Genomic DNA, 26,387 nt, shown 5'->3' with positions numbered 1-26,387 from the left:
GGAAACCAAAGAAATTGCAGTGAATGGGAATTGTAAGGATTTGGAGGCAAAACTTTTTACTGCTGGAGAAAACATAAAAGTACGCAACAAAATTCCACTAATGCAGATTTTCATTATTTCCGATGTTTATGAACTGATTTCTTTTGAGGATCACTCTTAAAACATCTGTGCCATAAAAGAGAATTTTTAAAGCAAGTGAGTTGCCCACATTGTTATGGACTTGTTTGCTGTGAATTAACTGAAGCATCATTGTATCTGTTGTTTATGGGCTGTGTGGAGGCTGTGTGGCAGGGTGGGTAGTGAAGCAAAACGATGATGCCAGAGTGTTCTGGAGTTACCAAGTCTTCAGCTAGGTTGGGGCAAAAGTGGTTTTAGAGCATTTTTAAAAAAAGGGTAGTGTCAATTGTTTCATTTATTATTCTGTAGTGTTACATTTCTGCATTACATCAAGTTTTTGTTTTATTAATTGTCAGGCATTTTTTGAATGCTGCATTTTCTGTTTGCGGCTGATGTCATAGAGAGGTAACTGTTTCTAGAAGTTAGTTCTTGTGCACTTGTGTGTTTCTCCATTTTCTGCTAGTTTAGCCCCTTGGGGTTTTTTGGTCTCAAGTAGCAAGAGAGGTAAAGAAAGAGTCTAAGAGTTTGATTAGCAAACAAAACATAGATCATTCTACCATTGTAAAATGCTGTAAAAGAGCTTTGTTTTCAAGGCATCATATGTAACTATGGCCTTTTATGTCTCTGTGGATTCTCAAAATAGGGTTGATTGTCCAGAAAAGAGACGCCTGAATGATTGCCTTCTGGAGTGGTTTTAATTTTGATCTTCTAAAGATCTTAAATTTACACAATTTGAAGAAGAAATGTTGTCTAAGGTTTACTGCATCTCTTTAAGAAGAAGGTCTAGCATAACCATTAAAGATCTATGATCTCTATAGAGAGCAGTAGGTGAGAATACTTTAATACTGGTTAGTGCAGTTGATATGACTGTTGTTGAATATCTGCATACTTGACATGCTTTGATATTTATGATGCAGTATCTTTGGAGTTACTGATTAGGGTGCTAGAAACTTACGCTGTGCTAACTCAGTCAGTGTATCTGAAGGGGCAAGGTTGGTTTCCTCAGACATAAAAGGGACTTTAAAATGCTCATTCTGGGAGAGTTTGTCCTATTTTGAGAAACAAGGTAACTCATCAGTACGACCATTTTGGTCTGATAACCCCATTGTTCTTGGGTTGTAGACACAGTGCATCTGGAAAATTGTGGCTAACAAATACACTTGTGTGTTCTCTTATATAGAATATCAGCTTATAGATGCTTGAAATTTCAAGTTCCTAACAGCTGTGTGTGGTACTGAAAACTAATTTTCAGCCATGTTGGGGCCTATGTGGTGCCTGTTTGGAGAGTGGGTGTCAGCTGCCTCTTTCTTGCAGTCAGTCCATGTGATGAATTGAAGAGATGATTTCCTATAAAACATTTGTGTTTTAAGCCTTTACCTTGCTTGCCTAGCTCTTGGTGTCTTGGGTTTGCTGCTCCTTGTGTTTAAACTTTGTGCCCCCCTCAGCTCTTTTGAAGAGTCATGCTGGAACGTCCTGGATCGTTCTTACGGCTGTCCAGGCATTTTCTTTGCTTTTGCTACCTCCTTGGCAGATTAAGCTTGTCTATTTCAAGGCTATTGCTGGAGGAACAAATTTAAAAGTGCAGTGAAAAATCTTTCACTGGTGGGCTGAATTGCACTGCTTGCAGATTATTACATTCAGCATTCTTGTGACCACTGAAGCTTTCTATGTTATCATTGGAGCAGTGACACCAAAAGAGAAGGGCTATCACAAAGTCTTAAGAGAGGGGAGACCAGGACATGTGGTTACGTATTCTCCAGGGCTGCCCAGAGTGCTCAATGGAAAATACAGTTAGCAGGCTGAGGGTGAAGAATCATGTCCTGGGAGACACATTTCTGGGACTTGAAAATGATTCTCAGCACTGGTAAACAAAGTGCTGTCTTGTTTCAACTGCTTGGATTCCTTGTGAGGATTTTATATGAACTGCAAAACTGGGCTTAGAACTTTCTTTTTACGGTGTTACCAAGAAACACTTTTGCGCATGAAGCAAGCTGCTGTTGTTACGACTGTGTTATGAAAGAAGGGGAAGTAGACTTTGGTTGTTGTATGCATTTAAAAGTAATGTGGCAGTCTGATCTCTGGTTAAATCTGAACTTGCAGAGTTCTGCTCTTGCTGTAGCATATTTTGTTTTGGAAATACTTGGGCAGTGAATGCTTAAATACTAAATTTACTTACCCAAGTACTGCAGATGTTGCTTTCCAGAAAGCAATGTGAAACAGAGCAGATGGAGGCAGGTTTTGAGAAGCAGATTTGCTCTATTGCCCTCGGAAGTGTAGACATAATTCTCAGCATCAACCACAAATAGTCATGCTTCAACTTTGCAAATCAAGTATCATGAGTTAATGTCTGATCTACTGGTCTGTGTTGATTTCATTCTTTATGCTGATGTTTAACAAGTCATGTGCTATTGTACTCTAAAGTCTGTATTTGTAAAGAGAAGGGCAAGAGAAGTTCTTCCAGAAGTCCAGTGGCTGATCTTCATTACTATAGAGATGCTATCAGAAATCTTTGTTTTGCTTTGAAGATAACACAGATGCTGTTGAAATTGAAAAGGGTAGTGTGCTGAAACAAAAAATTGATACATCTCAAGTCACAAGGTTGTTACTCATTTGAACTCACCACTACATATATATTTCTGTTGACTAGTCTCTATTTTTCCACTGGCTATTAATTTCATTAACATTCTGGTAATCTTAAAGAAGGCTTGAGAGTTCAAAACCGGTGAATGAGATGACTGATGTTAAATCCAGCATCTTAAGTTCTAACATTTTTTCTTTTGACATGCATACTTTGAGTTTGTTTGCTTCTAGAGACAAACAGCACATGCATGTGCAAATGCTCACAGACAGATACACAAACTTAGATACCTCATATATATAAACAGTAATCTCTATCTCTAAGAATATCTGCCATTTGGTAGTGGCCACTGTCCTTTACTTCTAATTGCCTCAGTGCATTATGTAAGGTATAAAAAAAAGATTTGCTGAAACTGGCTCTGTGGTTTCCTAGAATTAATGTGTGTTGGCTGCATTGTAAACTTACAGGGATTTTTTTGTGAAACTTGTCTACAATATGCAGTACTATAGCTAATAATTTGCTGTTGGGACTGGGTGACCCAGTTACTTTGAAACTTCTTTTCCAGTTCTATATGCTGGTTACTGAGATCTTGTGTGCAGCTGAAATATGCTTAAAAGAAAACTGGACTATATATGTGTCTTCGAATATGTGTGTATAGTTTTTGTGTAAATGTTGGAGTCCTGTGTTCTGGACTGGAGAGAGGTATGCCTTCATTAAGAGCAACAGTGGTAGTTTGTTCAGTTGTATAAAAATACTGGTGATAACAACCCCACCAAAAGAAGTTAGTCTCTTAAAATGACCTGGATATAACTGCAGTAACTAGTCCTCTTTCTCAAAGTTTTCATGTCAAAGGGGTATTTGGCTGCTAAGCTGCTGGACAAACAACTGAAAACTGCTGAGCTATGTGGATATGTCACAGGTATTGGCTGACGTGCATCTGTGTTGCTGCTTTTGCTTTCAGATGTTACCATGAGTATCAGTTGGATCACAAGGAGCTATGGTAGTAGGAGAGTTTGGGAGAGCTGGGTCTTGTTTACTTGAGAAAGGTAAGAGTGTGATGGGGTTTGGGAATTCCTGGTGGAATAGAGTGAGAATGAGTGATAACTAGCCAGGCGAGATCACTCAGCGATGAGATGCTTTACCTTACTAAGTCAAAGAGAATTGGCAACTACAGAGAAGGAAATACTAAATCCACATTGTCTCTGTAGCATGTAACTGAATTAGGAGGTATGAAGCAAATCCCAGAGTTCATTTCTGCAGAACATATAAGACAATATAGAAATAAGTAAAATTCAGTGGGGAAAGGAGGTTATGTTGTGATGAGATAACTTTGAACACAAGGTGCCCACCAAAGCCACTCTAATCACTTACCTTCCTCATCTGGATGGTGAAGAAAAAGTATGACAGAAGGTTCAGCAAGTATGGTCACTGCAAACGAGACTTGGTTCAGAGAAATTAATTTATTAACTGCCAATGAGAAGCCAGAGAAGGATAATGAGAAATAAATACAAACCTTAAAACATCTTTCACCCACCCCTCCCTTCTTCCCAGGTTCAACTTCAGCTCCAGATTGTTCTTCTCTTCCGAGTGGCTCAGGAAGATGGGGGATGGGAGCTGTGGTCAGTTTGTCACACTTGTCTCTGCTGCTCCTCCCTGCTCAGGTACTTTCTGTGAGGTCTCTCCCAACTCTTCTAGCATGAGTCCTCCCCATGGACTGCAGTTCTTCATGAACTGCGCTAGTGTGTCTTCCAGCATGGTTACAGCCTCCTTCAGGCACCTGCTTAGGTGTGGAGGCCTCCATGGGCTGCAGGTGATCTCTGCTGCACCATGGACCTCAGTGGGCTGCAGAGGGGATAGCCTGCCTCATCACAGTCCTCAGCACTATGGCTGCAGAACAATTTCTGCTCCAGTGCCTGAAGCAGAATTTTCACTGACCTTGAGGTCTACTTCGCTGTTGTTGTGCAGCAGTTTTTCCTCTTCTGAAGTATGTTCTCTTAGAGGTGCAGTCACTGTCACTGATGGGCTTGGCCTTGACCACTGGTGGTTCTGTTTTGGAGCTGGCTGCACTGGCTGTTGTACATAGAGGAAGCTTCTGACATTGTCTGACGGATGTTAGCCTGTAGCCAGCCACCAAAACCTTGCCACACAAGATGGTCCGAAAAAATTTTCTTATTATCCACATAAGTAACCAGTGCAGACAGATGTTGCCTGTATGTATGTGTTGTCTGACCTTTGTCTACACAATGATTTTGATGTCCTGATTTATCCACAGCTCCAAGACAGTTGCTTGAAGAAGGAAACACAACTTATTTCCATAGGGTGTCCTGGAGCAAGATGAGTTATATGATGAATTGGGTGAAAAGGGTAATGCAGGGAAGTAGAGTGAATTCAGCATGTTTTATTTTCTGGTTTGTGATTGCTTATGACTTAAACAGTTTTCTGCCTAGAAGAGTTCTGCTGCTGAAAAGGGTAATGTAGTTGACCCTAAAGGCAGGTTTTTCTGGGTTTCACATTCTATATCTTGCATTTAAAATTGAAAGTGAACTGCATTGCAGCGATTATATTGAAAAAAGAAGTATAAATATATAGAAGGACCTAGAGAAAGGCTGTGAATCCTACTAGATTACTCACTTGTCAGAAATAAAGATGCTCTTTATACATGTAAGTTTGCCTATGGGGAGCTGTCTGGAATTATTAAAAAATAAAATAATGAAATTCCAATTGAAATTCTAAACCACAACTTTTTGATGTAGATAGAGATTAATGTGTCATGTCTTTCACTTAGCTTTTTGGGGATTTCGAATTTTCAATTTAAGATTGGAGGCTTTCAAAAAACTGTGGAGGCTTTGTGGTGGTGTTTATGTGTTGGGTTTTGTTTGTTTGTTTCGTTTGGTTTGTTGTTTTTTTTGTGTGTGTGTCTGTGTGTTGGTTCCCCCTGTTCCCCACCTGCCACTGGAGAGAAAGCAACTGCAGAGCCAACAAAGTTGCAGAAATAATCCAGCTGAATAAATGGAATGGAAACAGTAGTGTTCAGACTAATCTGTGATTTTCAGTAAAATCTACTTATGACTGACCTGCTGCTTTGCCATTTGATTGAAATTTTTGCACTTTTTCTGTTGTCTTTGTAAATCTGGTACCTAGATTTTTGAGCGTGTTTTTGCAACAATCTTCCAGGTGGATTATGTCTATCTAATACCCATCCTCTGGTAAAATGTCAGTGGCTGTGATGTTCAGAGTAAACTTCAGAAAGCAGTTGCATCCATCACAAGAATGGAGGGAGCTTTGATAATATATTTTCCTGTAAGGACAGAGGTCAGCAAGGTTGTTGACAGGAATAGAGAGTAATAAGCTTTACTCAGCAGTGAAACTATGTTTCTGGAAGAGTGCATGGGTTTATGAGTAAGGAGAAAAGGGAAATGACTTCTGTCGTAGTGCATGTAAGGAAGTGCTCCTAAGTGCTCCTTTCCCAGTAGCACTTGGTTTGCATACCAAGGAAAAACTGGTATTTGAAAGCATCAGCTGGTGTTGCTGTAGCTGACCCAGCTTGTATTTTGTACTGTGGTGAAAATGTGCCCATTTCTAGCCTTTCCAAAGTGATCAAAGACATCTGTATTGTTTAAAGAAAATTTTCTGATTTGTGTTTGAAGGGATCTGTTTTTCACAGAATGAGTGGGTATGGGGCCTCTCCAGGAGCTCCTTAGGTAGACTGGCCCTCTGTGAAGCTTTCATCGTGATGATGCGGCAGTCTCTTTAAAGAACACCATCTGAACCCATTGCTAGAAGTGCTTAAGTGTTTCCTTTTATTGAGAGTGATACTGTGGACCTCTGGGACAAACAAAAGAATAAGGCAAAATCAAGACATGTGCAAGAGCTGGTTTGGTTGATGTGTTAGGTTGGCATTGGGTGCTCAAGGGAGATAAGGACAGCCTTGGTCTTTTCAGAGTTCATAAAGCATTTGGCTTGTGCATGTATATTTTCTCTACTTCATGTCATCAGGGATCTACCTTTTTATTAGCTATGTAGAATCAATACAAAGAATATCCCAAAAACTGTGTTTCTAGGGTAATAGTTTTATGTATTTTTAAGGTGCAGCTAGGAATAGCAGAAATAGCTGCACATTATCACGTGGCTTCTGACCACTTTAGAACCTACTGCTGCAATTTAACACTAGCAGTAGGTGTTAACTGAGGTAAACCATTGTCCAGGTCCACTGGGTTTTCTAACAGATACATACCTACATCTGGAAGTGTTTCCCTTATTGGTAGTGCTGCTCTAACATGGGATCAAGAAAAGAAAGCAAAGAGATTTCAACCACTTTTTTTCTGCCTGTGTAGTAACTTCCAGGTGGTATTTGATTCCTCCTTTCACCATTCATTGTCCCTATTACAATCCATTTTGATACTTTTTAAAGGGCTACTAGGATATACACAGTAAACACAAATGAGTGCTTTGTAAAAGTAAATAAATAGTGATGGCATTGATTTTTTTAATTTTTGGCTCTTTAAAAAATTCACCATGTGGAAATAGTGATAGAGATAGCATCAGTGATGAAGGTACATATACTTGAGAACTTGGGAGGAAGAGAAAAAGAGAGTAAACTTGTTTTTTCAGGAAGAAAAGCCAGATAGTTCATGAATCAAAGTCAATAGCTTATGTACTCTGTAACTGCAATTTTGAATAATCCTCACATATCAGGTGACTGAAGCTAGAGACCTCTCAATTTGAGGTACTGATCCTTCCTGCCTGACCCTAAATAATATTGCAAAGCATAAGTTTGCAGCCTGGTAAATGTCAACCTCAGCTGCTGAATGTAATTATTACCTGACTCTGCAGTATGGTTTGGTCATGTAGCTTTACCCCTTTACAGCAATAGTACGGGGTTGTTGCTCTTTGTCTGGTACTTGGCATGCTTTTTTCTTCATGGTGCAGAATCCTTTTACTTACATTTCTGTTGTGCTTGGAGAGGCTGTATTTTGCAGAAAAGAAAAGCTGTAATCAAGCAGACTACTTTCAGACTACTACAGAAAGTGTCATATAGATTTTATCTGACCTGGGATCGGGAATGTTCTTTTGCCTTGTTGTTCTAGTTACTAGTTGTCCTTGTTACTAGTCTTATAGGAACTACTAGGACTGTGAACAGCTGCTTGTCTCCAGTAATTACACAATGTCTGTTAATGGGTTTCTTCTGAAAAGGACTGCTGTCAGTCCTGTTGATGGTGCCCTGTTCTGTCTTGCAGCTTTACTGATACCACAAAAAAGTACTGAAGAGTTTTCCAAAACCTGGAATCTGTCTACAGCTGGCCTTACAAGTCTGGAGGGGAATGTTTGTAGAAGGTGAACAATGGCTTTTGGAGCAAATTGTTCTTGTTTCGTCAGATACTGGCTAGTCATAAGCCAGTATCTGATAAATACCAGCTGACTGTACCTGTCCCATATTACCAAGCTTCAAGAATCCTGGTCAGAGACTTCCAGAGGGGGAAGTTCTGCCAAGCATATTGTGTTCAGTGGGCTGGACTTTTTTTGAGGCACAGTGAGTGTTCTTCATCAACGTTCTTTTTGGCAGTATTATACTCACTCAAGCAATTTAGAAGCTGAAGAGTCCAGGTCTTCTTGCTTTTCCCCACACTCATCTATTTAATCAGTGTTCTCTGACTAATTACAGGTTCTTAAGAATGTAGTTATCAAGGTACTGGAAAACCCTGAGGTATTGTTCAGTCTCATTCTGTAGTCTTAACGGGACTACAGAAGGGGAGAAGGCAAAAGGAAGGTTTTGGTTCACAAGCGTAGCTGGAATGATCTTTCTCCTTGTGTGGACTCATTTGGAGTTACTGGCACTGTATTTCATCAGTCACTTTATTTGCTCCTTATTTGCTGTTGTTAAATACTATCATAATTCTGTTGTATATTTTTCTTCCATTTGACCCCAGGTCATGCCTGTTGCTGATTTTAATAGACTAGGAAATGAGAATTGCTTTGAAATGGATTGCTTTGAAACTTTGAAGGCCTTGTCCATTAATTGCAGAGCCATGTTAGACGGATGAGGATAAACACTCCTTAGCTGAACAATTCTGCCCACACTTAATCAAGCGTATTTACCTGTCTGTGGAACTGGCTGGGTCATGTCTTCCACATTGACTTTACTAGCAGTGTGCTGCTCTGCTTGCTCCTGAATAGAGATGTCCTGAGGATATTCTGGAAATGTGGAGGCCATGCCCTGGTAGTGGGAACAAAGGTTGCACAGAGTAACTCCCTCTGATTTCAATAATGATTTTGTCTTGTTGCTCCTCCTTTCATCTCCTTAAAGGTATTTTTTGGCCCTCTCCCTGCTTCTCCTTATGAAGTTACTTAAATTTGATTTTTCCTCTTTAAAATGATAAGTAACTGGGTCAACAGCCTTTATTGTTAATTGCTTTGAAAAATTTGGAAGCTTTTACAGTAACCCATCACTGCTTCTTCAGGATGACTTAGCGAATCTTCTGATCTCTCCATCCTCTGCTTTCTGGGAATGTGTTCACTCCACATTCCACTGAGAGGATTGCCTTTTTTCCATGTCATTCCTAAGAGATATCTTAATAGAAAATCTTGCTGTTAAGTCAGAGTGTACAAAGCTGTAATTGCACTAGAGTGGGATGGAGTTTGGAAGATCTTACAAAACCCCCACGAATCTAATGTTTTTTTTTTAAGGAGCGCTTCCAGCTGTTACTGTATTCCAATTTTAGATTGTGCTTTTGCACCTGCTTGTGAAGTCTGGGTTCTGTCCACTAGCTAAATCAACTTGTTGCTTCCTTGAAATTAGCAGTACCAAAAAGTATGCCTCATGTCTGCTTTGTTTCTGTTCTAATCAGAGAAGAAAAGTGGTAATTATGCTGCAGGGTAAATAACTGTAAATTTCTTAAGTAAGATTTGAGCAATGCAATTGAGGAAGAAAAATGTCCTGAATATAACTGGCTAGTTACTAGTATTAGTACTTCTAGTAGTTAGTAATACTATTAACTGGTAGTCATACACCTAGGACAGTCTCCCTGTTCTTAGAAGTCTGTTTTTTAGAGACAAAGTGAACTATGTTCTGAAAACGTTCCTGTAAATATATTGACTTCTCATTGAAGTAGTGTCACAAAAGAAGAATGGACTAAGCTTGTATGGGCTTTTGCAGTAGTTCAAGTGCTGGAGGCAGTATTTATATTTTGCATCTGCAGTAGAGCTGGTGGGAAGAGAAATGGCAGAAGGATTCGCCCTGGGGAGTTGCTGTACTTCATGTGCCAGCCATGTCCTTCATGTTTTCCAAATAAGCTTTGATTGGAGTTCTAAGCTTTCTGATACATAACATCTGCTTGCTGTCCAACTTAAGAAACAAGTGAATATTTGAGTCTTCTGATAGATGAGGAGGCTGAAGTGTTCTCTCTGATTAGCATTAACACTTTCAATTAAAAAGTCTTTGGTGAGATGTACATTGTCATTAGCATGCTAGTTGGTCTACATTACTGGCTAGACATTTAATATCATGTCAGTCTTATATTATTTGGCAATATGCCTCAGATACAAAGGAGGATGAGTGAAATAAATTTTTAAAACTGCTGCAGTGGGAGAAATGGATGTTTTGATACTTCTGTACAATGGTATAGCAGATCTAGTCAGAGAAGCAAAGGATTGTTACATATTTGGGGTTAAGAGAGAAGGAAAATTAACAGTTAAAGCAATTATGTGTGATACCAAACCCTGCATGCTTCAAGGATGAGCTTCCAAGAGTACTCAAAAAACTTGTGTTGTGTGGTTTAATTTCAGCTACAGCCATGAAAGCATATCATAGGACAACTTTCTTGTTTCTCCATTCTGAGTTAGGAAAGATTATGTAATGATCACAGTTCAGCTCCTCAGTATTCAGGCAGCTACCTGAAGTTTTTCCACTGCTGTTTTTCTCCTGTGAGCAACACGTGCAGCTTCTTGTCACTGTAAAGCCATAAGTATTAAAACATCTTCTGTAAATTAGGGAATGGCAGGTTAAATATGTGATTATCCCAAAAATTATCTGATGTGTGATTATCCCAAAAATCACTGTCATTATTTGGTAACTTTGAACATTATACTTCTATGATCTCTGTTTCATGTGAGATACACTTAGTGCTTTTTCCAGTTTTTCCTGTATGAAAGCTCCTTCTGGGTAATTTCTTTTAGAAGTTTCGCAAAATTGCCCTCCTTAACTTACATTATGCCCCTTGACCTTTGCCTTGTCTTTCAATGTGTCTTTCCGGTAGTCTTCAGAGATATTCTTCTTTGTCTGGTCACTGACTTTCATACTGTTACGTAAACCTATGGCTTCACGTTTTTGGGCTTAAGTGTTGTGTCCTTTAGTTACCTCTTCTCTAAGTTAAAATGTAGTGGTCTTTTTATGATCTCTTCATGTCCTGATCATTCTTGCTCCATGCTGTCTGCTGGCTTTGAGCATAACCTTTGATTCTTGCTTCTCTGCTTCGGCCTCCTTTATAAATTCAGCTCTCCTATAATCTTCACACCTCAGTCGCTGAAAGCTGGGGAAGAAGAGAAATATATTAATGTGGAACTAAAATATGCTGTGTGTTGCTGCTACCAGCTTACTCTATCCCATCCTGTTAAGCCTTGCTCTGGCATTGCCCTTGTAGCCTCCTAGTGAATGTGGTAAGCTGTTGCCCTCAGCTAGCCTAGCTTCGAGTAGCAGACTTAGTCTAGCATAGATATGCTGCACTGAACACTAGGCAAATAACCAGTTACAAAAAAAGTTGCTCATCCCAGTACCTTGATAATTAGCTTCATTAAGTGTACAGTTTTTTCATGTAGGGAGTGAATCAGAAAGCATATTAATTCTGGAAAGATTGTACGGTTGGGTTCTTTGTGTTCCTTCATTTCTGTATCAAATATCATCATTTGGAGCATACAAGACTGTCCTGACTGTAAGCAAAATTCACATTGTACTTTAACTTCTTTCCTCATTTTGCCTAGTAATAAATAGTGAAGGCCAGGTCTCTGTCACTTATGTGTCACCTCACAATAACGTTTTGACAGTCTGAACTAGCGATCAGTATGTGCAACAAATAGCACTTGACTCCCTTCTCTGAGCAGTGCTGAAACTTACCATGTGCTGAGAGAAGACAAAAGATATCTTCAGGTTTTCTCTTTTAAGTAAATCAGACTGTTAAGTTCGCAAGAAACAGAATCTTTAATGCAAGAGTCCACCAATATATATAATTGGTTTTTTGGAAGAGAAGCATTTTTGTACAAAAACTTAATTTGCTTATTTCCAGTAGTTAGTCCATAGTTTTGATCACTGTATTGTGCTACAGCTGTTTCAGATGAGAGCACAGGTAGTGAAGAGTGTTGTAATGAATTTCCTTAATACGAATAAATTGTGCCATTGGCTTTAATGCTCCACTGTAAGAGCAATTTGGATAAGTATGTAAATTCTGTGTTTACAATAATTACAGCTTTGGCACTACATTCAGTTTGTTTTGTAGTTAGTTATGTAGGGTCCTCTTCTTGGTAACTGTGCTGCTCTTACTTAAACTTCTCAGAAAACAGCAAGCTGAAAAAAGGGAGCATTTGATGTAAAGCTTTTAAAAGGTTTTCAAGGCTCTAATGAACCTGTTCAAAGTTTGTAGCTGTTCTTACTTCTTGTCACATATGTGACAGAATGAATTGATTGTGCATTGCTAAAATGGTGGATTTAGAACTCCTACTCAGCAAGTTTATCCCAAATTATGCCTTTTTTAGGAGGAAGAAAGAGTTAGGGCATAGTCATTTCTAGTTCTTGCATTGCACTTTTCTAAGTTAGCTTTTACATTGAGCATGTTTTCTAAATTCATGGCTTTTGATTGTTTGAACATGTGGAGTTAGGTAGCTAACTGGTCTTTTACTGTATGTTTCTTTTCCTCTGGTATACTACCTCCTACGGAGGATAAAAATGCCTTTTTATATTTTGGTGTTGCAGCTGAGAAGGTTGCAAATGCACATTGAAAAATAAAAGAAAGAATTAATGAATTTTCTTCCTTCTTCAAATACGCAGATAGCAGTATGATTTTATAATTTCATTTTCTTTGGCCTCAATATATTCTTGCCCTAAATCAAGTGGACAATGTATTATGTTCTTGCATCCTCATTGTGGATTGCATGCTATCTGGAGAAGTGGCCAAAATAGCTGAAATTTAAAGGAAAAAGTAGTAGCTGTGTTCCCTTCTGTTATGACAGCTCTGGTTGTGGGATTGAGGAATAGAAGCAGTGAGCACAAACTGAAACATAGAAGCTTCCTTCTGAACATCAGGAAACTGTGAGAGGGACTGCACTTTGGAACAAGTTGCCCATGGAGATGTTGGAGTCTCCCATGTTGGAGATACTCATCTGGACATAGTGCTGAGCAGCCTGCTCTGGGTAGTCCGGCTGGAGCAGGGAGGTTGGACAGGATGACTGCCTCCAGTGGTCTTTTTCACAGCCGACTTGTTTCCATAGTAATCATCAATGATGGCAGATTAATTCTTCCACATTAAAAAAGCTGTCAGCATTTTTCTCTGAAGCATGAAATGAGAAGTACCTCCAAAAAATGTTATCTTTGTTCCAGAAGTGCTTCCTTTTCTAATACTTGGGAGTGACTTTCGAGGCCTTTCAAATTAAAACATTTTACCAGAAATTGATTTATACTAACTTCAGAAGGTTAAAATCAAATATTTGTTAAGTTTTAGTTGTGGGCTGAAGAGGAAAGTCAGCTTAAGTAGAGTATCCCAGCTTCTGTTTTGGAGAAGGCATCTTCCCATAGTAAACTCTTTGGAGGAGAGAGACACCTGAAGCGAGTACGTATTTATGCCAAAGCATTTGTACCTTAGCAATGTATTTGACAAATTTAAACTTTAATTATTTTAAGAATATCAATTGTTGCAGTAATTTTGAATTTAAATAAGAATTGGCAGCTTTTCAGAGACTGGAAATACTGTTTTCTGGCTGTGTTTTATAACACACCAGATGAATTTTATGAAGGAAAGTTAGGGGTATTCTTTGACTGAACAGCTTTGATTTGAATTTGTCATCCTGTTCATAACTTTTCATGTTGCTGAGAAGCATAAGCCCTTGAAAGCTTTGTCAGTAAGCAAGTGTAATCTAACTTTTAACCCACTGGGAAAATTCCCACTTCATGAAGAGAAAAGAAGTGACACAGGGTTTTGTACAGTGAGAGTGAGAACTACTTCTCTGGAACAACAGCAGCCCTCCAAGGAATCCTTTTTAGCTGCCTCCAAAAAAAACCCCCAAAACAATAACCCAAACAAAACAAACAAAGTACAAATGAACAAAAAACCCAAACAAACAAAAAAAACCCAAAGCCATAACAAATCACCTGGCTTTATTGCAAAACATCTTGTTTTGTTATGACAGTCTTTTTGAGGGCAAGGTCATATGCTTATTATCCCATTGAGATGACAAGGTCTTGAAACTCTTTAGTTTTGTGTGTTGATAAAAGGAGATTTTAGGAAAGAAGAAAAAAAAGAAGTTATTTGAAAAATGAGGTATTTCTTATGAATCCATAAAGTGAAAATCTGTATTCTGCCTCTGGAGTGCCAAATAGGTGAGGTGATCCAACCAAGGCACACATTCAGATGTGTCAGCAGTAAAAATTGCTGATAATTGAAAATTTGTTCATGTATTCTTTAATTAAATGCTGAGGTAGTACTTTACCTTTTAAGAACCTTCCCCCTTCAATATGAAAGAAGAACTGCCATAAAAAGAGCTCATGTCATTCCAGAGTAACGTACAAGACAAAAAGATCTGTTGAGCAACTTTTACCAACTGTCACTTCTCCACATAGTTTTTGTTAAGTACCGTATACATGAATTTTAGGTTTTAGCAGCAAAAATTACTGGGGGTAGGCGGCGGGCTGGCAGTCTGTGAAGCAGTTTGCCATCTGGAGGTGGTATAAGCAGTCTGTTCATCAGGGCTTTCATACAGAAATGAACTCTGGACATTTTTTCAGAGGACACTGGCAAAAGAACAGCTAGACAAAAGCTAGAAAAATCAGAAAAATTACCCACACCTTGCAACAGCTGCATGGTTTCCAGCCACAGAGATCATAACAAATTCATCAATAAATTCATAGGCTAGCACACATGGTGTTACTGAAAAAGGGGAACACTTTTTTTTGTGTGCTGTGGAAATCCAGTGGTCACTTCTGACCTGGCTGTTTTGTGCATTGCTGTCAAAAATATATCAGCTGGATGTCCTGTGTTTGGTAACTGGCCATTGCAGCTACTCTGACTGTGAAAGTTGTTCAGAAAACATGAGAACAGGGGACTTTTTTTGTGTCTGTGGTTGTAGGACTTCTGGTTCTTTGCTCCAACTTTCTGATAACTGTCTAACCTACGTAATCAAATGTTGACGAGGGTAGAATTTATGTTAGAAGTAATCTAAAGCCTTTTATTCTTCTTAGAAAACAAATGTTTTGCAACAACTTTTTGAAGGTTTGTATCAAACTGCTCATTTACTCCAGCAGAAATTAAGCAGACTGAAATGGTTCATTATTCTGTTGGACTGGTATTTTCTTTGAGCTCTTTAAGAACATGTCACCAAAATTCTGCATGAACAGTTAAGGAACATTAGTGGGCTTTTGGATAAACTGGAGCTCCAGCTGAGTGTAGTGACAAAAGCTTGACTGAGCTCACTTTAGACTGCTCCATGCATTTTTCCTGACTGCAGACATGTCACATACATGGCTCTTTGGTTTGCTAGTAGCAGTTTAGGTTTCTGATGGCCAGTGTCCTCCTTTGCATGGTAGATTCACTGACAGATTTACCAGGCTGTGGAATTGCCAGGTTTGTACGCCACAGCTGATGTGCAGTGACTGACTACTGCCATGGAATAGCAGCTTTTAGTGCTGTCTGTGTCCTTTTATATTTAAAAGGATTTAAAGTTATTTGTACAGCATTTTATTGCTCTTTACCTACACAAACCCCACTTCTTTCAGTGCAAGAGTCTGTGCATTTTATTAGAGAATATTAGTGTAATATTGTAAGCATTTCTGAAATGTTGGTGAATGTGTTGCATTACTGTAGAGATGCTTCTGATACTAGTCTGTGTCAGGGGAAAGCCTTTTCTAGTGCTCTAAACTTTGATAAAAGTGAAAGAGACTCTCCAAACACCTTGGGGGCTTCCAGTTTAGCATTAAGACACAAGCACAGAAATTCTTGGTGTTTCCCCAATGGTAAAACAGAACTCACTGAAACATTGTAAAAACCAAATGATCTGAATGATTTTGACTGATTGGCAGATTTCAATTTAAATAATACTGAGTTTGTCCCAGGCTGCTCTACTTCTAACCCTCAAATTATGATTCGTTTTCTTGCCTTTAATGATCTTCTGCTTTCTGTCTGCCCAAACAGCTGACTTCAGTAACTGACTTCCATTGTCACTCAAATAACATGTGGGGCTTTCTTACTATGTCAGGTGCACTGTTTGTAACCCTTTAAGACTTTCAGATTTTTTGCTGAAGTCCTTCTCTCTCTGTCTCTCTTTCCGCTCCCCCTCCACCCCTCCCCTCTTCAGATTACTGTTTTCTACTTGGCAAAAACAGGAAAATCTTCATATCGTTCAAATCTTAGCTAAGGGAACTCTTCTGAAGCTGGTAGCTGCCCCATGGGTTTATATGTAATTTTTGAGTACTGGAATTGCTTAAGTTTGTATGTTGTTCTTATTGATTAGAAGTCTTGGTTTTTATTAGCTGTTTGTCCTCTGAGGAAAAAACACATTTAAAAGAAAGATCTATGGAAGTTTGAAGAGGCTGAGCTCAATCACATGTCTTTTTCAAAATTGTTTAGAAGTTAAGTATGCTTGACAGTAGTAGCTATGTAAATCAAAAAGCTGTTGTTTTTTCTTTGGAGACCATGCGGACCAAAAACTAGAAGAGGTCAAGTGCATAGTTATTGTACCAGTCTTGGCTTGTACAGGGAGATCTTGCTCATTACAGAACAGTTGTATTAGCGACCTACCTGGGACTATAGAGCTGTTGGTAAGCTCTGGTCCTTCATTAAGTTTAAAAATTCTTAAAGTGCCCCATAATGCAGTTTGAGTTACTTTAAGCCTACATTCTTGATGTGTGCAGTGTGGGAGGGGATTAAATGACTGAATCCTGCTGTCCCATGCTGTGAGTGAATTCCTTCACTTGCAATGTCTCCTGGCCAAAAGCAGGCATTCACTCTTCTAAATGCAGATGATAAAACTAAAGCAGAGCAAGATCATATTAAAGGTCTTCATGACATACCAAGAGAAGATAGCCTGCAACACAAACAAACATGGATTCTGTGAAAGTGTCAGAGGAGCTGGCTTAGAAGGTGGTGGCAGGGAGTTCTCCTTAGCAAATTTTTTTACTACAAGCTTATTACAAATTTACTTATATGATCAAACAAGTTTTATAAAACATTTACAGCTTTCATTTCACCTTGGCTGGAGAATGAGTACGTTCTCTCCCTGTGATATGGCTCTTTAATTAGTTAAGGTAAGAAACAGAGCAGCACAATAGTCCCCATTTGGAAAGACATAAACTACATTGTTCTAAGTGGGATAAAGTCTCTTGAAGCAGTTTCTGGGTACATTAAGTAGGAGGTTTCATTAAACTGAATATCTTCTGTGATGAAATTACAATATCTATGAATGATGGGAGAGTAGAGGCTGTCATCTGCCTTGATTCTTAGCAAGGCTTTCACTGTGGCATCTCCTGTGGCATCATTGCACAGGGTTGGGATGGTAAAGTCTAGATGAATGAAAAACTACTAGATGAGATCTAGATGAGATTAACAAGGACAGTGAAGGTTCTTGAAGGAAGCTGTCTGAAGAATGACTGAGGTTGCTTGGTCTGTTCAGACTGAAGACTGAGGGGTGACCTCATTGCAGTGTCCACTTCCTCATAAGGGGAAGAGGAGGGCCGGCAGTGATAATCTCTCTGTAGTGACCTGTGAAAGAACCCAAGGGAATGGCCTGAAGTTGTGTCAGGGGAGGTTTAGGTTGGATATTGGGCAAAATTTCTTCACCCAGAGGGTGGTTGCACACTGGAACCAGCTCCCCCAGAGAAGTGGTCCCAGCACCAAGCCTGAGAAAGATCAAGAAAAACTGAGACAATGCTCTTGGGCATGTGGAGTGACTCTTGGAGATGTCCTGTGCGGGGCCAGGAGTTGGACTTAATGATCTGATTTTGTTCCTCCCAAATCAGCATAGTCTGTAATTCTTATATCTGTGATTCTGTATGTGAAAAACTGGTTAGATGTTTGAGCTTGGGAAGTAGTAGTTAATGGGTAATACTACTGGCTTCTAGATAATAATATCACGGGTGTCTGTCCTGAAATCTGTTTAATATCTTCACATTTCCTTGTTCAGCTGTTGGTCATGCACATCACTAAAATCTGTGTATGACTCCAGTCTGGGTTTGCAGTTTGTACACTTGAAGTAAGGGCTGCCATCCAGAACAATCCAGACCGGCTAGAAGAGTGTACCAACAGGCATGTTGTGTAGCTGAGCTGAGACACAGGCATAGGAGATGCTGTTTGCCTCAGACAGGAGCTGACTGGCTGGGGAATTGCTGTGCTGAAAAGCTCTTAGGGATCCTGGATGACAGTGGCCATGCACGCACAGAGTGTGCTCTGCAGCTGATAAAAGCCAGCAGCATCCTGGGCTGTATTAACAGGAGCCTAAAACCAAGCGATTCCTCTTTAGTTATCCCTTGTTAAATTGCGTCTGGAATACTGGATCCACTTCTGATGCCCCAGTACGAGTAAAAATGATGCAGAACTGTCTTGAGCTCAGTAGAGGACTATGAAGTACCACAGCATCTGAGGTGCGTGGTCTCCGAGGAGAGGCTGAGGGACTAGGGCTTGTTTGGCTTGGAGGAAAGACAACTGTAGAGCAGGGATCTGTAGTAATAGTCTGCCTACATCTATAAAGAAGTTGCTTACAATACAGGTACAGACTCTATACTTGGACACAGAGCAGGAGAATGAGAGAGCGATCATTAATTGAATCAGATAGTATGGTGAATACCACAAACTATTTTTAATAATAGCTTTTTATGCTCATTTTGGAAATTCTGTTACTATTTTTTATAACGGCATTTCATACAGTGTTGTCTCTAAAGTGGTGTGGCAAGCTTTAAAATACCACATACTTGCTTGGGATGGTGTAGCCTTTTCTGGAGTAGATGGCTTCCTTAGTTAGCCAAAAGTAAGCTGTGTCATTGTACACAGATCAGAAAAGCATTGATGTTGGAAGGCATGTTTTGAGATCATCTAGTCCAACCTCTTTGCTGAAACAGGGTCATTTAGAACATGTTGACCGGGAGAGTGTCCTGAGCTTGGATTCTTTTTAATATCTCCACATCCTGAAACTGATTTTAGTATAGATGCTATTGTAAAATTTGATGTGGAGACAGGGCCCTCTGTGACAGCACAGTTCGGGTGGAAAAAAACGACATAAGAGTCAAGTAGTCCAAATAAGTTCAGTCAGTGTTATGAAAAAAATAGCAAACAAAAACCCAACAAAACCCCATACCAAAAAAAAACCACCTTAAAAAACCTAAAAAACAATGTCTCCCAAAGCGAACAACCAAAAATACCCCAGACACAAACAAAAATCCCCAAATAATACCCCTTTATATGTCATTTCTTAGTGAGAAGAGCCTGAGAAAGGGTAGCTTTTTTGCCCAAATTTCACTACTGTTAAGACTTTTATACTCTTTCCAATTTGTTTTTAAGCGTGTGTATCCTTTGTTGTGGTATATAGATAGAATGCAGATGTTGCTTCTTTTACCTTTACAAGTTATATTTATTTGCACTATTTCTATGGACTGTAATCATGAATTGTTATGTGTAGCATTTAAAATCGACAAGTTTAGAAAGCAACTGGGAGAGTTTGGACTGTTTTTTCTAATTTGTTAACTTTAAGTACGTGATGACAATTGATGGATGGAGTCTTATTCTTTGGATCTTATTCCTCAGATCTTTTTCAGTGATCTCTTTTGTGTGTTTCTTTCATGTATCATTTAAGCAAGGAGAATGTTGTTTTTCTGCTTATATGTGCAGTTACAAACCTACTCAGCAGCTGGTGTAGATACTCACATAAAACCTAAGTGTTTTTCACTATTTTTTTCTCCAATTCCATAGCAAATTTGACCTAGTTTTTAAAAAATTGCTCAAAAGTTCTGTCTTGAGGTATGATCTGTGAGTTTTAATAGCCAAAATGCATTTAACTGTTGAAAAGTCAGGGAGTCAAACTTCCTTGCTGTTTCTCTACCTACAGAGCTAACAGAGAAATGTGTAGCTTTGTGCTTAACTCAGACAAAAGGGATGCTGACCCTAATGTACAGATCTCATTGACATTTTCTAGGTTTGAAAAAGGAATTATAAAGAACTACAACGTGCCTGAGTGCTGCCTGAGTTGTGTGTCAAGTGTGGGTGTCACTGCAGGCCCAGTTACTGATGTTATCAGCCTACCAACAGGTGCCTGCCAGCAGAGAGGCTGCTGCTTGTATACACAGCAGGGAGCATTGTGAGGGCTGGGAACCCTTAGACCCTTCAATGGCAATTGCAGGAGTACATTTTTCACCCAAGGAGACTAAATAAACGTGGCACAGCTTTCTAAATAGAGGCTATGTATATACTTACTTGGGTGTATACATAGGCTGTTACTTGAAGGCTGTTGGGATGAGAAAAGAGAGCTTGTACTAGGTTATTCCCAATGTAGCTTAAGAACATGTAGTTCCAACCCTATTGTGAATAGAGTCAACTTCTTTGTTCTTGAGAGCTCTGTCCAGCATGGCCATGAACAGGGCTGGGGCATCCACAACTTTCTGGGCAAACTGTGCCACATCACCCTCACAATAAAGATTTTCTTCCTAATATCTCATCTAAACCTGCTGCCTTTGAATTTCAAGGTGTTGCCCTTTGTTCTGTCATTACACACCTTCGCAGATAGTTTCTTTTCATCTGTCTTGGAAGACTTCTTTTAGGTGCTGGAAGACTCCAAACAGGTCACCCCTAAGCCTCCGTTTTCCCAGCTGAACAATTCCAGTTCTCTCAGCCTTTCAGAAAGAAGTGTGACTATTCTGTCCTGGTTGTAAAATGTTGAAGGAATTAGGGTGTGATTTAGTAATGATGCTGCATTCATTTACTTTATCTGTTTCATGTATTAACATAGAAGGGAATTTCCAGAACTGAATCTTCAAGAGAATATCTTAGAAATAAATTATTGTTACAGATGTTTCTTCAGGCTCCTGTCACATGCTAGATGGTCTTTTAGACTGGTACTGAGAGAGAAAACTACTGCTGGTGTAACTTTTTCAGTGGATTTCTGCATCTGGACATAATCTCTCTGACTGCCCTTTGCTTGTCCGTATACTGCATTCAATTGTGTTTCTGTCCTCGTTTTTTAGCTATGTTGTCATGATTCCTTGCTTACTTGGGAGTTGGGCTGTACTCAGATTGTGTGTGTGTATCCGTGCCTGTGGCTTTCAGTCTTGCTGTTCCTGCTGAGTAGAATACCAGTAAGCTATACAGTGAAGATGTCTTTGGATTGTCTTTGGCTAAGGGAAACTTGGAAGAAGTGAAAACCTTGAAAAACAATTTTGAGTGCTCGTGGCATTTGGATTGAGAAATTCCCGGCTAAAGCAAGTACCTCCCCTAAACACAGCCAAGCACTACCCACAGTGTTGTCCCTGGATGTTGTATATCCTGGTTTCAGTCACCATATTAGCTAATTTATGTAAGTGATTCTCTGCCTTTCCACATAATTTGGAATAATTTGGAAATACAGTTTAGCTTCCTTATAGAGTGTTTTTTACTAGCTAAAGGTTAGGTTAATTGTTAGATTTCCGGTCTTTAGGAAACCCAGTAAAATATTCTACTCAGTTTGTGATTTTATAATTGTCCATCAAATGTTATAATTAAAAACCATATTGAGGGTCATCATGTCCTGCATGCAACAATATTTGTGTGTGTGTGAGATTTCCTGATGTACAATTAATCACGGAAAATGTGATTTATACACTGTAGTAGTCAAAGCCTAACAGAAGTTCTGTACATTGCTGGGAAAGACCGTTCTATTTTTACCTGTGTATAATTTTGTCATTCCTTTTATATTTGGTTTAACATGAGGAGTGTGTGGGAGTGTTGTCATTTTAAGGTTTGAATGTTTGCTGAGTTTTATTCAGCTTTTCTGAGTAAGCCAGGGTGGTAAGAATGGTTCATTGCACATAGTCTACTGAAGCTGCAATACACCAAGGTTTAGTTTTGTGTTTAGACATCCAGTTTATTTCTCTGATTAATACGTCTATGCTGAATCTACTGTACTAGTTTTTTTCTTTGCTCTGTATGATAACATGAGGGCCTGCATCTTGGGCCTCCTTTCTTCTCTATAAGATGATGAAAGTATTATTTGCACTTGTTTAAAAGATTAAGGCATAAGAACTGAGAAAGTTTATTAGCCTGATGAAGATACTTATTTTTGAAATTTTGCTCATGAAAAGCAGGTGTGGATGTGGTTTTCTTACATCCCAATTATTTGTAAAAGCAAAAAACAAAACTACATAATAGGCCTAATCTCATTTAGTTTACCTTCTACAAAATAACATCAACTGTAAAATCATATTATATTTCAGAGACCCATTTTTCTGGCCATTTTTCACCATCATCTATTTCACATTAAGGCCACCATTGATTTCAGTATCTTTTCAATTTCTCTTGAATCATGGGCTCACTCTGAAATTTACTCCTATTCTTTAAGATGCATCCAGAGGCAGAGCAAATGAGAGCAATTTTTTTGTAGAAGCAGAGGAGCCCATTTCAGTACTAAAATTCCCAATGTTTCATAAACTGTTCAAATGCACACACCTTAAAACAAGTTTTCACATTTCCGACAAGTGTGAAAATGTATGTGCAAAATACCAAAAATTCAAGACACATGTCACCAAAGTGCAGAAACGAAATATTTGCTCCTGCAGCTTCTCCAGAGCCCCAGCCCAAAATATTCCTGCCTCTTCATCAGTTCCCAATCACCTCCCTTTACTGATGACATAAGTCTTTAAAGTGTTGTACCAGTTGTCCTAAGTTTGGGGTTGGTTTCCTGAAGTCTCCAGTCAGAAGGTCGGTGTGCACTGGAATTTGTCCAACTGAGCCTGTTTGCTTGGAGTGGCCAGTCAACCTGGGCAAGGCGCCCTGTCTGTCCCACTTGGTTTACCAAAAACTTGGTTTACCAAAAACTCACACACCCAGGCGAGGTATTTCTACCTCTTATTCTGGTTTGTGCAAAGGAGGGAGCAGGGTGGTAGCCCACAAAAGACTGGCTCCCCAGTCATCAAAACTTTACAGGATTTGTACATTTTAACAAACAAACATCAGCATTCATGCTTACAGATTACGTGACTTTCATTAATTAGTACTCAGCTCCCTATTTGCCATGCTAATTAGTCTGCCGGTGCAGTTCTTCCCTCTGTCTGACTCTGGGGTCTGGTTGGAGTAGGTGGTCACTGAGTTGGTGGCCACTGCTGGAATTTCCTCTCCCCCAGTTACTGCTCAGTCCTGACCTTACTCCTGGTGGCTCTCATCCAGACAGGCCATTCATCTTGGGATTGCCTTTCCTTCTCCCTAAAACAAGCACTAGCCAAGCATATAATGTTCACAATGCAATTGCTTAATCATAGCTGTCTAGTTATGATCTACATCTACTGATTGACAACAACAAAAATTGCAAAGTTGGCTTCAGATCTTGAGAGGCTTGATCCAAGATATGCATATGCTTTTGTTTGGATTCTGAGATGTGCAGCTGGCCTCCATCATGGGAAGTGGTGCAAGGGTATGTGCCGATGGGGTGGGTGAACTATGGGGGGTTACTGTGAGGAAATAAAACATCCTTGAGGCTCTATATATAACTGGTCTGGGCATAATGGGAAGCAAACTGTCCCAGCCTACTGTAACAACAATAAGTGTTCCTGACTGCATACTTGATGAAGAGAGCTGGGCTAACTTGGCTCCTCACAGCAGAGTTTTCTCTTGCCCTACACAGGGTTACAGCGTTTTCCTGCTAGCTCTTGAGTATACCAGGAGATCTCTTTACATGTCACAGTTACTAGAAAAATCATCTTTGTGTGCTTCATTGTCCCATGAAGTCTATGTGAGACAAAATACCAAACTTTACTTTTACTACATAGCCTCTGCACTTTTTCTGGTGTTTTTTATTTTGTCCCCTCTCACATTTACATTCAACCTTTGAACACAGGGGGCAAAGAAACCCCAACAAACAAATGAAAAATAACCAACCATGTGCTCACAATATTTTTGAGAAGAGATGGTTGTTTATATTCATTCACAGTTTTTCCTTTCTCAGAGTCAAGCCTCCAAGAGGCCTTGGTATGAGGAGGGAAGAGACTTTAGAAAGGATATTGCACCACAGATTCTGTTACATGAGCATGGGTTTTCAGTAAGTCATTTTAAGCCAGGTATGATGCACAACCAGAACACTGTAGATGAAGAATGAGAGAGGATCTGTGTGACGCTGCAAATTGCTCAAAAGCTTTTTAGTGAATGTTTCTGGACAATAATATTGTAATGAGGGAGAAGCTTGCATTTGTAGAACGCAAGCCTCTTCTGTCTGAGGGGTGATCTGTGTCAGAACACAAGGGATGCTGCTATGTCGTGCTTTGAAAATTGGGAGGATGCTGATGCTGAGGGCATCTCAGCTCCAGCTGAGTTCTTCAGAGCTATCTACAGCTGCCAGAGACAGTAATTTTCAGGAACACCTGCAAATATTCCTCTTTTTGAAAAAGAAAGCCCATTCATACTGTTTAAGAAGGTCTGTTGGGGTTTCTGTATTGGTGGATTTCAGTGGCAAAGACTGGCTTGCAATAATACTGACAATTTGGCATTTAAAAGAGCAGTTTCTGTCCTAAAAGCTTGAGACTTTTGTGGGCTTCCAATGGAAGTCTTCCTGTTGTTCTTCTGATGCTTGCAGGTCTTATTGCTGGTGAGCTCTGCCTTTCCGAATGCCATTCCTGCATGCCCAGGCAATGTATGTAAATGTTTCCTTTGTAGCCTAACTTTGCTTTCACCTCCTGTATACTGCCTTTTAGCAATAGAGTTCCACCATAAGTTCTTTTGCTGAGCTGGTCTTCTGATATGTGTACTTCACATTATTGGGCTGGACTGTTCTGTGCTCAGAGAATGTCCTTTGACCTGCTTACTTTATTGTGATGCTTTACCATCATTGCAGCTTTCAGTGGGATCATAGCTACCAGTCCCCAAATTTGCTTTCCAAAAGTCCATGGTCTGTACTCCACTGCTCACTTTCTCTCGGCCCCCAGGGTTTAGAATTCCCCTATGTCATGGGCATTACCACTGATGCTGCCAGTCATTTTTGTATCCTTAATTGGTACTTCCCAGCTAGTGAATCGCAGATGTGCTTAGCTGTACACCAGCCCAGGTTAGCCTGTATAGTACCTGTATTAAGGAGATACTTCTTAATTGGAATAGAAATTCTTTCCCTTCCCTTCCCTTCCCTTCCCTTCCCTTCCCTTCCCTTCCCTTCCCTTCCCTTCCCTTCCCTTCCCTTCCCTTCCCTTCCCTTCCCTTCCCTTCCCTTCCCTTCCCTTCCCTTCCCTTCCCTTCCCTTCCCTTCCCTTCCCTTCCCTTCCCTTCCCTTCCCTTCCCTTCCCTTCCCTTCCCTTCCCTTCCCTTCCCTTCCCTTCCCTTCCCTTCCCTTCCCTTCCCTTCCCTTCCCTTCCCGAACCTTCCCTTCCCTTCCCTTCCCGAACCTTCCCTTCCCTTCCCGAACCTTCCCTTCCCGAACCTTCCCGAACCTTCCCTTCCCTTCCCTTCCCTTCCCTTCCCTTCCCTTCCCTTCCCTTCCCTTCCCTTCCCTTCCCTTCCCTTCCCTTCCCTTCCCTTCCCTTCCCTTCCCTTCCCTTCCCTTCCCTTCCCTTCCCTTCCCTTCCCTTCCCTTCCCTTCCCTTCCCTTCCCTTCCCTTCCCGAACCTTCCCGAACCTTCCCTTCCCTTCCCGAACCTTCCCTTCCCTTCCCTTCCCGAACCTTCCCTTCCCTTCCCGAACCTTCCCTTCCCTTCCCTTCCCGAACCTTCCCTTCCCTTCCCTTCCCTTCCCTTCCCTTCCCTTCCCTTCCCTTCCCTTCCCTTCCCTTCCCTTCCCTTCCCTTCCCTTCCCTTCCCTTCCCTTCCCTTCCCTTCCCTTCCCTTCCCTTCCCTTCCCTTCCCTTCCCTTCCCTTCCCTTCCCTTCCCTTCCCGAACCTTCCCTTCCCTTCCCGAACCTTCCCTTCCCTTCCCTTCCCTTCCCGAACCTTCCCGAACCTTCCCTTCCCGAACCTTCCCTTCCCGAACCTTCCCTTCCCTTCCCGAACCTTCCCTTCCCTTCCCTTCCCGAACCTTCCCTTCCCTTCCCTTCCCTTCCCTTCCCTTCCCTTCCCTTCCCTTCCCTTCCCTTCCCTTCCCTTCCCTTCCCTTCCCTTCCCTTCCCTTCCCTTCCCTTCCCGAACCTTCCCTTCCCTTCCCGAACCTTCCCTTCCCTTCCCGAACCTTCCCTTCCCGAACCTTCCCTTCCCGAACCTTCCCTTCCCGAACCTTCCCTTCCCGAACCTTCCCTTCCCTTCCCTTCCCTTCCCTTCCCTTCCCTTCCCTTCCCTTCCCTTCCCTTCCCTTCCCTT

General features: G+C 40.4%; 1 protein-coding gene across 4 annotated transcripts in view; it reads left to right on the top strand.

Moving 5' to 3' along the window:
* RNF38 (ring finger protein 38) overlaps positions 1-26,387 on the top strand; it is a 114,560-nt gene that overhangs the window by 10,489 nt on the left and 77,684 nt on the right. The window contains exons 1-2 of one of the 4 annotated variants that reach the window (XM_074532236.1): positions 3,689-3,741; positions 4,247-4,356. The exons of 2 other annotated variants lie outside the window; for them this stretch is intronic. In XM_074532236.1, coding sequence (XP_074388337.1) covers positions 4,296-4,356 — 61 coding nt within the window. In that variant the 5' untranslated portion in view covers positions 3,689-3,741; positions 4,247-4,295. Of the gene's footprint in view, positions 1-3,688; positions 3,742-3,795; positions 4,357-26,387 lie in introns of those variants that run through there. One more of the 4 variants, XM_026792891.2, reaches the window with a different exon arrangement.

This window comes from Zonotrichia albicollis, chromosome Z (genome assembly GCF_047830755.1).
Source record: "Zonotrichia albicollis isolate bZonAlb1 chromosome Z, bZonAlb1.hap1, whole genome shotgun sequence".
Taxonomy (NCBI): domain Eukaryota; kingdom Metazoa; phylum Chordata; class Aves; order Passeriformes; family Passerellidae; genus Zonotrichia; species Zonotrichia albicollis.
The sequence above is the reverse complement of the archived record's forward strand: the minus strand, read 5'-3'. Positions and strand labels throughout refer to the sequence as shown.